Below are 14774 nucleotides of genomic sequence, written 5' to 3' on the forward strand. Positions count from 1 at the left end.
GAAGCTGGCCGCCCGGCCGGGAGGGCGGGGCGGAGGGCGGGGCGCGCAGGTAGGTGCTTTTCTCCCCGAGCTGCCACCTGAGGCTTTCTGCGGCCAGGCAGTGCGGAGACGTGTCCGCTGAGGGCTGTGCCGTCCCCTTTGTGCCTGCTCCCGCCGGGAAGCCAGCCTGCGACACCTGCCCGCTCCTCCCGCGCGGGCCCAGCATCCTCCCTCCGGGCCGCTCCGGGATCTTGCCGTCGGAACCAGCCCTAGGTCCCTTCCCTTGGTGTCTGCGTCTCCCCAGGGCCCTCACCTGGGTCATGGCCCAGAGGGCAGGCCTGGGGCCTAGGCGGCTGGAGGCCGCTGCCATTCTGCTCTTGCTTGGACTGGTCCGGCCCGGGCTGGGTGAGTTGTACGGGCAGGGGGCATGGGGAGGGGTGCTCCTGGGCTCAGGGACCCCGCACCCTAGCTCTGGGCTTCTCTTCCACTCCGGCTGGGGCTTCCTGGGGGGATGGGCGCTCTCCTGAGAAGTGGCAGGTGCTAAGAGGTCTGGGAACCCGGATCTTTCCGGCTTACCCCTCCCTCCTTCTCTTGCCTTCCAGGAGCCGAGGGGCCGGGGCGAAGGTGAGGCTTGGGGGGGGGGGGCAGGGAGGGAGACACAGACTGAGATTCCCTGGTGTTTGATGAGTGCCTGACCTCTCACCCACCGCAAAGTCTTAGGTCCCACAATAGCTCTGTGAGAGGGGATTGTAGCCCGGGTCCTCCAGATAAGAAGCCCAGGTGCAGGGAAGTGCTTTGCCCAAAGGGCACAGCCAGTGCGTGGCACAGCCAGTCAGAGCTGGAATTTGAATTCCTACGTGGATTGCTTCGAGGGAAACAAACCAAAGGTCTCCTCCGTCTGTCTAAGGCAGTCAGCAGACTGAGTCCTGGCTTCACCACTCGCTGAGCTGGGCTTACTGCTCACCTCGCAAATGAGGCCGACTGCGTTCATCTCCTGGGGCTGTGAGGAGTCCTGAAGAGACAGGCAGCGAAAGCCCCCTCCGGCCTCAAGTTCTGTAGGATTGTCATTATTCTGAGAGGAGGAGCCTGGCGGGCAGTTTCCTCTGCTCCTGGAAGGTGACTTTGAGAAGGGCAGTTGTTCCAAACTGCCAGCCTCAGGGGGCAGGGCAGCCTCCCGCTGTGGGAGCCCAGCTGCTCTGTTCCTTTGTTCAGTGCCCGCACCCACAGCTCCGTCTCCGAGCCCAGCCCCGCGCAGGGCATGGTGACCTGGGGCGCTGCTGGGTCCCGGGCCGTGGGGAGTGCCGGGTGGCGGTGAGGCACAGGGAGCGGGGTGACTGGGCAGTATCAGGGAAGCACAGCCTGGGAGCTCTGGTGCACCGCCTGACTCAGGCACAGGGCAGGGCAGGGCAGGCCAAGGAGGGGCCGCCATAGGCAAATGGAAATTCGCCTAGCAAAGTAGGGCTAAGGAAAGGAATTCTAGGAAGTGACCTTGATGAGCCAAGATCCAGAGGTGAATAAGTGCTGGACCCCATGTCTATGACAGGAAGCATCCTGATGGTTGCCACTGTCATGGGAGGGCTGGGATGTATCTTAAGGGCAGTGAAACCAATGAAACCAGGGAAGGATTTAAGATGGTGTCACCTGGCCAGATTTCTCCTTTATAAAGGTCTTCAGACTTATAAGGGTGGATTGGATAGGAGGCAGAAAGTCCTGGAAGGAGGAAGAAAGGAAGGAAGGGAGGGAGGGAGGGAAGGAAGGAAGGAAAAAACGGAGGGAGGGAGGGAGGAAGGAAAAAAGCCGTAAGAGAACTGAATGAGGGAATGGGTCAAGGTGGCAAAACTGACCTTGCCTGGTAAGCAGTGGGATGGGGACAGAGGGATGGCCAGCTTCTGTGAACTTACTTCCCAGGCTCCAAACCAGATCTCCTGGGCCTTATTGGGAGTGTAGGGCTAAGAACAAGGTATGGGGGCCCCAGAAGGGCCTGACCCCCTCCCCTTCCTCCCTCCCTGGGCAGCCTCTTGCGGTGTGGCCTCCCAAGCACGCATCACAGGTGGTAACAGTGCAACCCCTGGCCAGTGGCCCTGGCAGGTCAGCATCCTCTATGATGGCAATCACGTGTGTGGCGGTTCTCTCGTGTCTGAGCAGTGGGTTCTGTCGGCTGCCCACTGCTTTCCAAGGTACCAACTGGGTTGGGGGCAAGGTGGGGATGCCAAAAGTAGGCTGGAGGTCAAAATTCAGGGATCAATTTAGATAAAAAGTTGGGGTTCTTGGATTGGGTCTAGGGCAGTGGTCGGCAAACTCATTAGTCAACAGAGCCAGATATCAATAGTACAATGATTGAAATTTGTTTTGAGAGCCAAATTTTTTAAACTTAAACTTCTTCAACATAGACTCACCCAGGCCATGGTATTTTGTGGAAGAGCCACACTCAAGGGGCCAGAGCCGCATGTGGCTCTCGAGCCGTAGTTTGCCAACCATGGGTCTAGGGTTATCAATGAAGTCTGAAAGATAAGTCAGGAATGAAGGTCAGAGGTTACAAATCACAGGATAAAACTAGGGCACAGTTTGTGATGTAAAAAATCCTTTGCTGGGATCAGAATCTGGGGTTGGATGCCATAGGGACCAAGGAGCCAGATCTCCTGGGTCCCAGCCTTTGTCCTCCCTGCATGCAGGGAGCACCACAAGGAAGACTACGATGTAAAGCTAGGAGCCCACCAGCTGGACTCCTACACCCCTGCAGCCGAGGTTCGCTCAGTGGCCCAGGTCATTTCCCACCCCAGTTACCACCATGAGGGCTCCCAGGGGGACATCGCACTCGTCCGTCTCAGCAACCCCATCACCTTCTCCCGCTACATCCGGCCCATCTGCCTCCCTGCAGCCAATGCCTCCTTTCCCAATGGCCTCCAATGCACTGTCACTGGATGGGGCCACGTGGCCCCCTCAGGTGAGGTGGGCACTGATGCCTAAGGGCTTGGAGGGAGCCTGACTCAGGGTAGGAGGCTCTGGCTAAGCACCTTTTGCCCCCACAGTGAGCCTCCAGGCCCCCAAGATACTCCAGCAACTTGAGGTGCCACTGATCAGCCGTGAGACGTGTAACTGCTTGTACAACATCAACGCCAAGCCTAACGAGCCCCACTCTATCCAGCAGGACATGGTGTGTGCTGGCTATGTGGAGGGGGGCAAGGATGCCTGCCAGGTAAATGAAGGGGTCCAGTGGAACCAAGGAATCTTGGGAAATGAGGGCTGGCATGGGTGACTGGAGGTCTGGAGCCTGGGCCTGACAGCTGTTGTATGGCTTTTCTCCTCAGGGTGACTCTGGGGGCCCACTCTCCTGCCCTGTTGAGGGCCTCTGGTACCTGGCAGGCATTGTGAGCTGGGGTGATGCCTGTGGGGCCCCCAACAGGCCTGGTGTGTACACTCTGACCTCCAGCTACGCCTCCTGGATTCACCACCATGTAGCGGAGCTCCAGCCTCAGGTGGTGTCCCACCTCCAGGAGTCCCAGCCCGACATCCACCTCTGCAGCAACCATGCGGCCGCCTTCAACTCTGCTCCAGGCCAGGGTTTGTTGGGGCTTACCCTTTTGCTATCACCAGCCCTGACCCTGGGCCTCCTCTAGCCATGGTGGGAGCACTGAGCTACTCGCCCTGGAGGTTGACCCTGTTTCTGGAACTGTCCTACTGTACACAAGGACAGACGCCTGTTCTCAGGAATGGACCTGGCCCCTCCTTGACAGTTTGCCTGAGGCTTTACTCACTCCTTCCTCCCAGGACCCTGTGGGAGCTCAGGGCACCATCATGACCTTTGAGCCCAGACTCCTGGGTTTGTTCTTTGGGACTGTAGCCCAGAGCCAGGAATTTAACTGCCTGTGGTACTGGCTAGAACCTCTGGCCACCTCCTGCCCACAAGCCTATTGGTTGGGCTCCTATGGAGCTCCCAAGGAGCCTTAGCTAAGATGGGCCCTGGCTCTGACGTCTGTGGAAGACTGGGCAGCTGCCCGGCTGACTGCTGCTGAAGGGTTGGCTCCCGTGCCCGACATGCTCTGCCTGATGAGCCCCATCACTGTGCCCTCCTGCTGTCTTCTGGGCTGGAGTTGCCTCTGAGCAGCATGTTTCAAAGGACAGAAAAGGCCCCAATCTTGCCCCAATGGCTGCCAAGCCCCCACTGTGCCCTGATTCCTGGACTCCGGAGGACTGAGCCCCCACCGGAACCGGGCTTGAGCTTGGATCTGGGGTAGAGGGTTGAAGGAGCAAGAAGGAATAAAATGTTTTGAGCATAACTGGCTGTGTGTGTGACATGCCGTGAATAACATCAGCTCTTGGCTTCTTCCTCCCGCCTCCAAAGTCCAGAGCCATCGGCAGAACTTAGTTTATTAAAAAAATGATGAAACAGGCTGTACATATTTACAGGCGAGAGGGCAAGGAGGCACGGGTCCAGCAACAGGGGCACAGGCCACTCACTTCTTGGAAAGTTTGACTTGCTTGTGCTTGGGAGGTGCCCACTTGAGGCAAACAGAGTCCACTGTGGGGAGAAGAGACATGAGAGGCAGGGTTGGACCTCTGGGTCTAGGCCAGGTTTCACCAGGTGAGAACAAGGACAGGCTTGATCCTGGGGAGGGGGCAGGGAAGCCCAGACATGAGTAGCCTGCCCCAGGCTTTGGTCCTGGAAGCTGGTCAGACTGGTTTAAGATCATGTGACAGCAAAAGGAGGCTAAGGCTCCTAGTCGTCCTTACACCTACCCCCGACCACACACGCCAGGAGCCCCCCACCTACCTGTTATAGGTGGTTTCTTATACTGAGCACTTTTGAGGTGCTCCTCTACTAGCTTGGGTGTGACACAGATGACATGCTGGCCTTTCCAGTACTTGACCATGTTGAGGGACTGCAAGGTGCTGATGATGTCATTCTGGGTGATGCTGGTCATCTGGCTGTAGAGAGGGATTGGAGTAGATGCTGGGAGAGTGCCCTTGGGGCTGGCTGGGACAGCAAAAAGGGACAAGGAGACAGATCATGGCCAATCTTAGGAGAACCCTTCCCTCTTGGAGAACTCCAGGAAGCCTCCCTCATGAGATGACGGGGGTGGGGTCCAGGGCCCTCACCTAAGGTCCTTGATGGACAGTGTGCCTCGGAAGTCTCGTAGAATCTCCAGGAGGACCCAAGACCAGTAGCTGCGGTAGCTGAGCTTGCCCAGGTCAGACAGTGGCTTCTCAGGGGAGCCTACTGTGCTCTCTAGCTTGGAGAGCTCATAACCTGGCAGTGGGAGACAGAAGGTCCTAAAATCCCACCCCACCCCACCCCGGTACTTATCTCCACCACAGGGGCCCTTTCGGACGGACAGAACAGGGCCACTCACTAAAAGCAATGAGGAACTTCCCGTAGCCGCGGCGCTGGTAGGGAGGCAGGGTCAGGATGCAGGCCACGTTGTTCCCGTCTGGAGACTCCTTCTCCTGCAGGGGCGAGGTCAGGACTCTGGGGGAGCTCGGCCCCTGCTCCAGTTCACACTCACTGCCCGCCCTCAACCTCGGCTTCCCGACCCAGTACCTTTGAGAAGTAGCCGACAATGTGGGCCCCCTGCCTGTCCACCTCAGTCAAGATATAAAAGACAAAGGGCTCCACGTCGAAGTACAGTGTTTTGTGGTCCAGGAAAAGCTTGGCCAGAAGACACAGGTTCTGACAGTAAATCTGAGGGGTGGAGAGGCAGAGACTCAGGAAGCAAGTACAATGAGCCCATTGAGGCCTGGACAGGAGCTGCCACCCTGCTCTGCAAATGCCAGGCTCCACGGAACAGCCAGTGCCAGTCCGGTAACACTTCACCCACAGCAAGTAATTCTTCCACCCACGTGCGGAGACCGTGCCTCCTCACCAGAACAGGAACAGCACAGGATTTCCGCAGGTGAGTGGGCATACGCAGTTCAAGCCTGTGTTGTTCAAGGCTATGTCCCCAGCACCGAGCACAAGGCTAAGCAAGAAGCCGAGTGCTTGTTAAATATTTGCTGAGTGGAGGACCTCGAGCCTGACTTCAAAGCCCGCAGTCTGCCCGCTTGGCCATGCCCTAGGCTGAGCCTCACCTGCTGCAGGCCCAGACACCCACCCGGCCAGGGACAACGTCAGAGGAACAATGGGACCTTCAGGTAGGCTTCCTGGCACAGATCAAGGGTCCCTCTGGTGTATGCCGCCTTTTATATCCACTCTCATTTGACCCAACAACTGTGTCAGCTCAGCATGGCCAGTCCCATTTACTTAAAGAAAACTGAGGCTCTGGGAGGGAAGGGCTTGTCTGAGACCTCAAAGCTGGCAGAGGGTAAGCCAACAGGAATACCCAGGTCTCCTGGAGAGCCATTTCTGCCACTCGCCCTGTTGCTGCTCAAGAAGGCAGAGCAGGAGACATGGCTCAGTGGATATTCCTTCCCCAAGCAATTAGCACAGGCTGACTGAGCCACCACAGGTCACCAGTAATAAGAAGGCCCATTACTAAGCACCTACTTGCTGCCAGGTACCGCGCTAAGTATGTGACATTGCTATCTCAGTTATTCCAACAGCCCTATTAGGAAAATATGGTCATGACTCCTGCTGAACAGATGAGGAAACAGGAACAAACAATGTTAAGTAATTTGTCTAAGGTCAGCTAGGAAGTGATGGGGTCACTGGAAGCCAGGAGCCACTCGAAGCGTGTCTCCATTAACTGTCCTTCCACGGGAAATGGGGACATTTGGTTCTACCTTCCCAGACTGACAGGCAAAGGCCAGGCTCTCAACAGGAAAGCAGATCCCAATGCCAGAACCTGCCCCATTCAGGCCCGTCCACCAGGAACAAGGAACTGGGCCAGCAGAGCCAGAGCTCTTGGACCGGAAACCTTACACAAAGCAGTTCCGGGGGGGGGGGGAGGGACAGGGGACGACGACGACGACGACGACGGGACACACACCAAACACCTTTTCTTCGGGCAGAAAGAGAAAGCCTTCTAGATACAGCCTCGGGCATGACAATCTTCACTTCAAACCTCAACTATCCCATCAGCAGGAAAGTCCGTAGGGAGAGAATGAACCCCAGTCCCCAAGGCTGGCACGGCAGGCCCACAGACCTCTGTCCTGACGACAGTGAAGATTCCAGAGGTGCCAACGCTCCCATCTCCCCACACCCACGGCCGTGACCCCCAGCTCACCTTGTGGTCTTTGCCATCCACCTCGTACACAGAGATGTTGCTCTTGCGGTAGATCTCCTTTCCTGGGGGCTGTCGCCACTGACACTGGCCCTGGGGTTGGAAGGGGAGAGGGAGGCTTGAGACCTGAGGTTTCCTGCCAGGTGCCTGCATTCTGCCCCATGTGGCTTCCCTACGTGTAGATTCTGGGCTCCACACTTGACCCACATCAAGCAATTCTCCCACCCGCCTGAGACGGCGCCCATCTTACAGAGGACCCCACGGCACACAGGGGCTATGAACCGGCTTGAGCAACACACAGTCGGACGGCTTGGGCCCAGGTCGGCCTGGCTCTAGAGGGCTCTGCAGGGTCCGATCCCTGGCAGTGGTGTTTCCTGAACTGCATACATTTGCCTCCGATTCCACTCTTTGGGAAACATGCGCTGCATGAATAATGAGGTGACACCCTGGCAGCTCGCGTGTACCAATGCCTCCCATCTGTCACTCCTTCCAGGCCCACCGCTCGGGGGCTATGCCTGCTTCTGCTTTTGCACTGAGGAACCTGGCACTGAGTGGCTTTGAGACACGTGCTGAAGGGCAAGGGATCCAAGGAAGGTGCAAGGGCAGAGATTACTGTCCCCATTCTACGGAAGAGGAAACTGAGGTCTGGGAGGGGCAAATTGGCCTAAGTCGCTCCATCAAAAACACAGCCAGGCAGCAATCGGGTCTCTCCACCCCGGGCAGCTTTCCCCGTCCTCCTCTCTGAACGTGCAGCTCTCCCAGGGCCATGGTCAGCGCCTCACCAGGTGGAAGCGGTAGCTCTTCTCGTACTTCATGTACTTGAGGCAGTACTCGCAGAGCCAGAGCTTGGGCTGCTTCCCATAGTCCTCAGGGAACGGTGAGAAGTACCAGGCATCGATTTCGTAGTTCCCGATGTGGATCTTGTCCACATACTTCACCTTGGTGATCTGTGGAGGGCAGTGGATGGCTTAGAGCAAGGAGAGCAGGGGAGAGGGGGAGCCCAGTCAGGACCCCTGCCCCTGCTTACCGCCTCGTGTTCTTTCTCCAAGGCCGCTGTTGTAGGGTCCATCTCTGCATAGGTCTGGGCAAGGAAACAGCAGTGGACAGAGATGAATAGAAGGGAATCTCAGACTGTCCCTCCCCATCCCAGAACCCAGTGCTTCCCTCCTGTCTTCCAGACCTCACATCCTGGCCGACAATAACCATATGAACAGCCAACAGGTGCTACCTGGTTCTGAAGCTGGCTTGTCCACGCTCCTCTCCCATCTGCCCACCCACCCACCCATATATCGCTGACGTCCCTGACACCTGAGTTGAGACCTTTGGCCAGGTGAACAGGGCTAGGACCAGGACCCTGGGTAGTCCTGGGGCTGGTAAGAGCTTCAGCTTTGCAGCGGGATCAGTCCAGATCAGCCAGAGTGGTGGGAGATGAAATAATGATCTTGTCTTCCCTGCTCACAGCAGGATCTGTTGCTGACTCCCCAGTGTGCCTGGACCTCTTTGCTGAACCCCAAAGGAGCTGCCTGCCGCGGGACTGCTCAGAGGTCCCTCCCTCAGGCGTATCAGATTCCAAGTGTCCAGAAGGAACTCATTCTTCCCTCCATGTAAATCTGTTCCCCTCCTGGATTTCCCATCTCACTGGGAGCATCACTCTCAGTCCACATGTCTGAGACCAATCAGGGGCCTATCCTGCCTATCTCAGCCTGGCATTCAATTAACAGCCAAGTCCTGCCAACTCTACCTCCTTGGAACCCCTGGCACTGGTCCCTCTGGTATTCTCCTGTCCTATGCCACACAGCCACGGCCACCTCAGGTCTGGACATTGACTAGGGCTCCTGAGATTCCCAACCTCCAGCCTCAGCCTCTTCAAATCTCCACTGCTCTCAACCCTTCCTTTCCCAGCCTTTGTGCCTTTGCACATAAAGTTCCTTCCACCTCGAATGCCCTTCCTTATCCTATTGCTGCCAGAAAATGCTTACTCAACCCAGCAGAGGGTGAGCCAGGTGACACATGATACGGCAGAACTCCGTGAGCTATCACGTGTAGTTGTGTTTACTGTGCTCTTTCCTGTCCCTCAAGGCCAGCATCCTTCCCATCCCCTCCAGGAGGCCGGACTGGATCCTCCCAATGCAGAATATACCCTGCCTTTCTCAGCCAGGGACACAGGGATCTACAATAACCTCTAACTGCCCCTCTTGGCTCCCCCTATTTTCCAAGTTCTTAGAAAGCGGGACTAAGAGTCACGTTACACTCACAGCACATCCTGTTCCTAGGCCAGACTCTGTAGGAGGAACCAAGGACAGCCTGAAAATGGAGTGGGGACCCAAGAAGGCCTATGACCTACACCAGAGTGGACAGCAGCCTTGCCCTGCAGGTGAGAAGGGAGAAAAGGAGCCAATGTTTTACTCGGAAAGCCCTTCCACAAAGCAGCTGGGCTGTATGGCCTCCTATCTACAGCACTCACTTCTATTTCAGAGAAGTAAACAGGCAGGGAAGGTGAGGTCACTGGCCTGGGGGATGAACTAGCTGCCATTATTCCAAGTACCAAGCACTCCACAGGCATTATTTCATTTAGTCCTCACAATAGGCTTGAGACAAGATTGCTCATTATCCGCTCTGCTCAAAAGAGGAAACTGAGGCACAGAGAGGTGAGGTCACTTGCCCATCACAGAAAAGGTACTCAGCACAGTTGGGCACAGGCCCCTGGTCCAACTCTTGAGTCTAATCCCTGCAAAGATGGGAGAAGAAAGATTTCCTCATTTTCTTCCTCAAATGTCTCCTTAAACGTACTTCCCAGTTCTCAAAGTACAATCCTTTTCTGCAAATCATTAAAGAACTACAAAAACACTGCTTTTCTTAAATGCTGCGATTTATTTAGAATTAAACATTAACTAGGTTCTGAAGAATCTTACTGCCTGTGAACTCGATGATTATCCAGGCTTTGATTTTATCACCCGGCCCACTTGTCATCTGCCTGGCAGAGTGCCAGAGTAGAGGTGCATCTTAGAGACTTAACTGGCCGGGGAATTGGCTGAGGAACCGAGAAACTCAGACCTGTGCGGCCCAATAGCGTATCCACTAGCCACATGTGGCTACTTCAATTGAAATTCATCAAATAAAGTTCAATTCTTAGTACACTAAACATTTCAAGCTCCCAATAGCCCCATGTGGTTACTCTATTGGACAGTACAGATACAATTTATCACAGGAAGTTCAATTGGACAGTGCTGCCTTAGACCATTTCAGTTTTTATTTAATTTTTATCACAAATCACAGTAGGAAGTGCAGGGAGCACGTAAATAAGTTGATGTTTACACATACACATACATGTATTTGTATGTGAAATAAAAACTTCTCAAAATAATACTTACCTTTAATAAAGTGCAATGCACTCTGATATTTTCTCTCTTATCCTATTTCTTTTTTCCATTAAAAAAATTTAAGTGATGGTCACAGCCCACTAAAATGATTTGATAATCTACTAACAGTTGTGCTCCACAGTTAGCAAAACATTGCTGCAGCTGAAACCGGTTTGGCTCAGTGGATAGAGCGTCAGCCTGCGGGCTGAAAGGTCCTGGGTTCAATTCCAATTAAGGGCATGTACTTGGGTTGTGGGCACATCCCCAGTAGGTGTGCAGGAGGCAGCTGATCGATGATTCCCTCTCATCGATGTTTCTAACCCTCTATCCCTCTCCTTTCCTCTCTGTAAAAAAATCAATAAAAAATATATTTTAAAAAAATAAAAAACATTGCTGCAAAGCACACTTAGAAATCACATTAAATCAAAACTAATGTCTGTGTGTCCAGAAAGCTCAGAAAGTCCAGTTCTCTTGCATTCCCCACTTCACAAATCAAGAAACTGAGGCTCAGAGAAAAGTAGCCTCCCAGGGGCAGGCTGGCTTGATGAAAAGAACCCAGATTTTGGAAACAAGTGGCCTATTTCTAGGATGTGTCAAAGTCATGGTTAAGGATTTATGCTCAGAAGTTGGACAGTGGCAAATCTAATTCCCAACTGGGTCCCTAAACTTATAGGTAGCTCCCATATAAATGGGGATAATAATGTTTACCTCACAGGGTTGTGAAACTTCAGTGAGATCATATATTCAAACACTTAGCCTAAAACTTTGGGTCACAAGCCAATAAATGTCTGTCACTATTGTTCTAATTCCAGCCCACCCTTTTACTAGCTGTGTGACCTTAGGTATGTTAGATAACCTCTCTGAGCCTATTTACCCATTTACAAAAAATATATACAGGGTGGGGCAAAAGTAGGTTTACAGAGGTAAGTTTATGAAAGAGTTTATTCTTTTATTATTGTATTATTTTCCATATAAACAACTGTAAACATACCTTTGCCCCATTCTGTGTGTGTGTACATATGTATAAAAGGCGAACATGCGAAGTATCGCCTCCAGGAGACTGATCACTCGCTATGATGTGTGCTGACTATGATGTGTGCTGACGACCAGGGGGCAGCGTGGAGCAAAGGCAGGCCCCAGCCAGCTGGGGAAGGAAGGCTCCAATCAGTCCTGATCACCAGCCAGGCCTAGGAACCCTACCCGTGCACGAATTTCATGCACCAGGCCCAGCAGGGTTCTGGGCAGTAGCAAATGCTCAATATCATTCATTCTTTTTTCTTCCCTTTGGACTTCAAGTCGGTTTGTCTAATGTGGAACAAGAAGATAAAAAACACTGTCTGTGCAGGAGGCCTTCATTCGTCCCAGCTGTGCCATTTGCTAGCTGCGAGACTGTAGCCAAACCCTTGCCCTCTCTGAACCTGTTTTCTCATCTGGGAAGAGCACATGAGGAGAGATAGGTGAGTCTCTGACACACTGTAGGAGCTAAGAAACGGGAGCTGTTTTGGTTTTGGAACTGGGACCCAAAGGAGTTGGCAGAGGCAGCAGAGCCTCTGGGGCCCCGGGGAGGGGGAGGGAGCCCGGACCTTCTGCACATGGTTGATCTCATCATGCTTGCGCTTTTGGTTGCGAGTGATCTTGCGCTCAGGCTGCTCAGCCAGCTCGCTCAGGTACTTCTCCGAGTTCTTCTGCACAGCATCCTTCACAGTCTTGGTCAGTGCCAGCCGGTTCTTGTCTACCCATTCGTCTAGTCGCCGGTTAACTGTGAGGATGCGCCATGAGGGTGCTGCCCTTCCACCCCTCTCCCCCACCCACGCCGATACCCAGGTCACTCACAGCCCACATAGTGCACATAGAATTCCTCTCGGCCCTCCTGGTCATTGACTCGAGACTGGATCACCTCAGCAGAATCTGGGAAGGAAAAAAGCTAGGGTCATCAGGAAGGCAGAGCCCAGACACTGAGAGCTGTTTCCGCTTTCACATGGAAGCTAACCTCACCTGTCCACATCGGCCATTCAATTCAATCACTGCCTGTGAGGTGCACCAGGTCAGGACTGTTATTATTTTGCATTTGAGAAAACTGAGGCTTTCCCAGGCTCACAGATTTGAAAAGTGGTAAGAGCCAATACTTAACTGAGCTTAAGCCTGACTCCAAATTTAATGCTTGGTTTACTATATTCAGTCGTTCTTCAGAGGTCATGAGGGCTGGTTCTGGAGTCAGACAGACTGGGCTTATATGTAATTCCAGCTCCCTATCCAGTTCTCTGCTATTTTAACTGAACAAGTTATTTTGACTTTCTGGGCCTCAGTTTCTTAATCTTTAAAACAGAGATAATAGTGCTCACCAAGCTTTTAGTACAGTGACTGACAACTAGCAGACCATTCAGCAAATGAGGAAGGCAACCACTGCGTGTCTGGCCTATGCTTTGTTGTTGCTAGATACTGAGGACATGGCAATGAATCACAAGCAGTCCTGCCTTCCAGAAGTTCCCACTTTGATGGGGAGGATACCCACAGAAAATGACAACAAAGTTACATACGCAGTGGCTGAGGTAAGAACGTGACAGAAACACACAGAAGGGAATGACTCACTTTGCCTGAAGGGAACCAGGAATAGCATCACAGGGAAATATGTGTTAAAAGGATGAGTAGGAGCAGGGTAGGTGCGCAAGGAGAAAGGGAAGGGCATTCCAAGCAGAGGGAACAGGAGGCAAAAGGTCTTCAAAGGGTACAGTGCGGATTGGTCTGGCAATGACCCTTGCTAGGAGTGGCTAGAAACCAGAGGACACAAAGACGCATGTCATTCAACGGAATTATGAAGGGAAGGGAGGGAAGGGAGAGGGAGAGCCCAGGTAGGGGAGGTCTTTTTAGTTCTGGGAGGTCCTCTCCGCTGGTGGCTCTAGGGGGCAGGTGGAAGGGGAAGTCGCAGACAGGAGACCATGAGGAGGTAAGGTTAAGGAAAAGGGATGAAACCTAAAGTTAGCAAGGAAGTGGGATGGGAGCTCTCCATACACAAGAATTTGGTGATGACCTCACTGGTGGGTTCGTACGACTGCCCGAAACTCCGCGTTCTTCCCCCACGCCCCGCCCCTACCACGCCCAGACCTTCCGAGAACCACCCCGGCCCGACCCGCCCCAAACACGCCCGGCCCGGACTCCGCCCTCACGCCAGGTGCTGTCCGGCCGCCGGCACAGGTAGGTCTCTCCGATCTCCACGGTGACTTCCGGCTCGCCGCGCGCCGGGGTCGGCGGAGAGATGCGGCCCGGGGATGGGGCGGCCCCCTCAACCGCCGCATTCTCCCCGGGCCCGGGCTCGCCCTCCCCCGCGACCCCCGAAGTCGCGGCCGCCACCGCCGCAGCCGCCCCCGGGGCCGCCATCGCTGGGGTGGAAATGACGCAAGAGCCCCGCGCCGGGCTCCGGGCGGCGCGCGGTGGGCGGAGCCTGTGACGTGGCGGCAGCTCATTGGCCGCGGGGCCGCGTCCGGGCGCCGGGCCGCTGCTGCTTAGCCGCGGTTCCTCCTCTCGGGGGGTGGTGGCTGCGCCCCGGCGCTGAGGCCTCTCCCGGCGCGGGGTCAGCTCGGGCTTTAAAGGCCCGGCCCGGAGGCAGCCAGGCCGTGCCAGCTCTGAGGGCGCCTGTGCTCCTTAACCCGCGGCCCGCGGTTAGGGCTGGAGGCCTTTGGCACCCACTCCTGCCCCGCCATTTCCGCCAGCCTAGAGCGGTCACCCCTTTTCTGAAGATGGAAGAAGCGGCCTACTTGTTAAGATGGATAAAGGAGGGGGGGGGGGGCGCTGGAAGAGGGTCCAGGACAGCCAGTAAACCCCTCTAATCTAGCCTTTCCAAAGAATGGGCCAGACCCCCAAAGCAGACGTGCTCGGGACAGGAACTGGTCAGAGGTAGTGGTCATAATGGAGAGGTGCTGGGCTTAGCGACCGAGGAATCCCGGTTTTAGACCCTACTCTGGGGAAGTTTTAAAGTGTTCATTCTCAGTGTTGATAACAGCTGAAACTATATATAACTGTACAAACCACAGAACTGTATTCACCTTCTATATATATATATATATATATATATATATATAGTGGTGCTCAATAAACATTCCTCTTGGCCACTCTCTGAATCTCCAGTTTATAATTTGGCTGTTGGACTTAGAATGAATTCTAAGAGCGGTGACCTCCTTGGGGCCAGAGAATGGGACTCAGGCTACAGATCAAGAAATAGGTATTTGTGGGAGTTGGCAGTGTAAATGCTGGTAACTTGGCTTAGGGAAATGGAGTTTGAGGG

The 14774-nt window shown here is 54.3% G+C and overlaps 2 protein-coding genes across 11 annotated transcripts; one reads left to right on the forward strand and one right to left on the reverse strand.

Annotated features, from left to right (window-relative positions):
• Nucleotides 1-87: 87 nt before the first annotated feature.
• On the forward strand, nt 88-4256 carry PRSS8 (serine protease 8). 4 transcript variants are annotated; one of them, XM_036413039.2, is made up of 6 exons: nt 1279-1716; nt 1774-1831; nt 1994-2156; nt 2652-2923; nt 3009-3175; nt 3288-4256. In XM_036413039.2, exons 2-6 carry the CDS (start codon nt 1792-1794, stop codon nt 3594-3596), a joined length of 951 nt encoding a protein of 316 aa, XP_036268932.1. In that variant the 5' UTR covers nt 1279-1716; nt 1774-1791; the 3' UTR covers nt 3597-4256. The 4 variants fall into 4 exon arrangements, with proteins under 4 accessions (XP_036268934.1, XP_036268930.1, XP_036268932.1 ...); XM_036413040.2 differs by having other exon boundaries at nt 1279-1698; nt 1755-1831; XM_036413041.2 differs by lacking the exons at nt 1279-1716; nt 1774-1831; nt 1994-2156 and adding exons at nt 88-384; nt 582-603.
• Nucleotides 4257-4329: 73 nt separating this feature from the next.
• Nucleotides 4330-13945, reverse strand: KAT8 (lysine acetyltransferase 8). 7 transcript variants are annotated; one of them, XR_004983554.2, is made up of 11 exons: nt 13660-13934; nt 12329-12403; nt 12079-12254; nt 8164-8217; nt 7919-8083; nt 7140-7229; nt 5519-5659; nt 5331-5424; nt 5077-5227; nt 4751-4954; nt 4330-4498 (listed from the first exon to the last, which is right to left on the reverse strand). XR_004983554.2 is itself a non-coding variant. In XM_036413030.2 (11 exons), the coding sequence occupies exons 1-11, from the start codon at nt 13868-13870 to the stop codon at nt 4434-4436; spliced, it is 1509 nt and encodes a 502-aa protein (XP_036268923.1). In that variant the 5' UTR covers nt 13871-13945; the 3' UTR covers nt 4330-4433. The 7 variants fall into 7 exon arrangements, 6 of the variants coding, with proteins under 6 accessions (XP_036268923.1, XP_045428490.1, XP_045428489.1 ...); XM_036413030.2 differs by having other exon boundaries at nt 4330-4585; nt 4751-4950; nt 13660-13945; XM_045572534.1 differs by having other exon boundaries at nt 4751-4950.
• Nucleotides 13946-14774: the final 829 nt, after the last annotated feature.

Source organism: Pipistrellus kuhlii, unplaced genomic scaffold, assembly GCF_014108245.1.
Source record: "Pipistrellus kuhlii isolate mPipKuh1 unplaced genomic scaffold, mPipKuh1.p scaffold_m20_p_48, whole genome shotgun sequence".
Classification (NCBI taxonomy): domain Eukaryota; kingdom Metazoa; phylum Chordata; class Mammalia; order Chiroptera; family Vespertilionidae; genus Pipistrellus; species Pipistrellus kuhlii.